This window comes from Merops nubicus, unplaced genomic scaffold, assembly GCF_000691845.1.
Source record: "Merops nubicus isolate BGI_N331 unplaced genomic scaffold, ASM69184v1 scaffold680, whole genome shotgun sequence".
Classification (NCBI taxonomy): domain Eukaryota; kingdom Metazoa; phylum Chordata; class Aves; order Coraciiformes; family Meropidae; genus Merops; species Merops nubicus.
The window spans coordinates 57,055-58,078 of NW_008580642.1; the positions used below are offsets into that span (position 1 = coordinate 57,055).

The 1,024-nt window shown below is 50.3% G+C and overlaps 1 protein-coding gene across 1 annotated transcript; it reads right to left on the reverse strand.

Annotated features, from left to right (window-relative positions):
* Positions 1-544: 544 nt before the first annotated feature.
* Positions 545-718, reverse strand: ATP6V1G1 (ATPase, H+ transporting, lysosomal 13kDa, V1 subunit G1; the record flags this gene model as incomplete). The annotated part of the gene is made up of 1 exon (XM_008949671.1): positions 545-718. A coding segment is annotated over one exon (174 nt), but the record flags the coding sequence as incomplete, so codon positions are not given.
* Positions 719-1,024: the final 306 nt, after the last annotated feature.

The following is a 1,024-nucleotide window of genomic DNA, read 5'->3' on the forward strand; positions in this document are numbered from 1 at the left end:
AAGTGGTTTTACTTCCACGTGTCATAGTGCCAGACTTGTAACTCAAGCTAACAGCAGAATATACAGAGATCTTCAACACAGAGGAATGCAAGCACCTCAAAACCAGCAGCCAGCACTGTACAGCCAGAGAATTCTTCTTACAAGGCTTAACCCCTGCACAGAGGTGAACAACACAATGAAAAATGCATTTTGGTCAGCTGAAATCCAGTTACACAGGTTTAACAACTGGACCTGGCCAGCATCTCTCTTGCTTTTGTTTCCCAGAGGAAAGCCTCTCACTGAACAGGACCCAGAGAAAAGGGAACGTTTGTGTGCCAGCTGGAATATCTATTTAATAACCCAGCACAGACTGGAGACACGTCATGTTGGAATGAACTCTGTGTTGAGAGAGAGACTAACAGAACTCCAGGAAGACACTGATGACCCACAACTCACTGAAATAACTTAACACATGTACAAGAAGAACAGTTAAGGTATGGCTAGGAGCTGTACATTCCACCTGAAGCTCAGGGGTGGCCAGAGCAGCAGATCCCCTCTCCTGCCCCTAGCCATTGATGCGGTAATTGACGTGGATCTCGGGTTTGATGTCACACACCAGTGAGAGCAGCTGGGACAGAACCACCTCACGGTTCTTCTGGAAGTTCTGCTGGATCACACTCATCTTCTCCTGGGTCTCCTTCTCCACTTCGGTGGTGCAGCTGCCGTGGGATCCCAGGGCCTGCCAAGAGCAGAGGGAAGGGGAAGCTCAGGGGGGAGGGGGTTGGTAAAAGAGGGGAAAAAACCCAAACCCCCAGAAGTACTGCTGGAGTCCCTGCCTGGCTTCCCCACTGAGCAAGCCCACACTCACATCACCCACAGCCTGGGCTTTCACCCTGCTTTAGTCACTGCCCATTAGATTAGAGCACAGGCTTCTAAGGAATGTCTGGAATAAAGCTCCTGTTGTACTGGGAACCCCTGGGCACTGCTGGGCTAGGCAGCACCCAGGACTTAGTTTAAGCACAGTCCTCCCATCATAGAATCATAG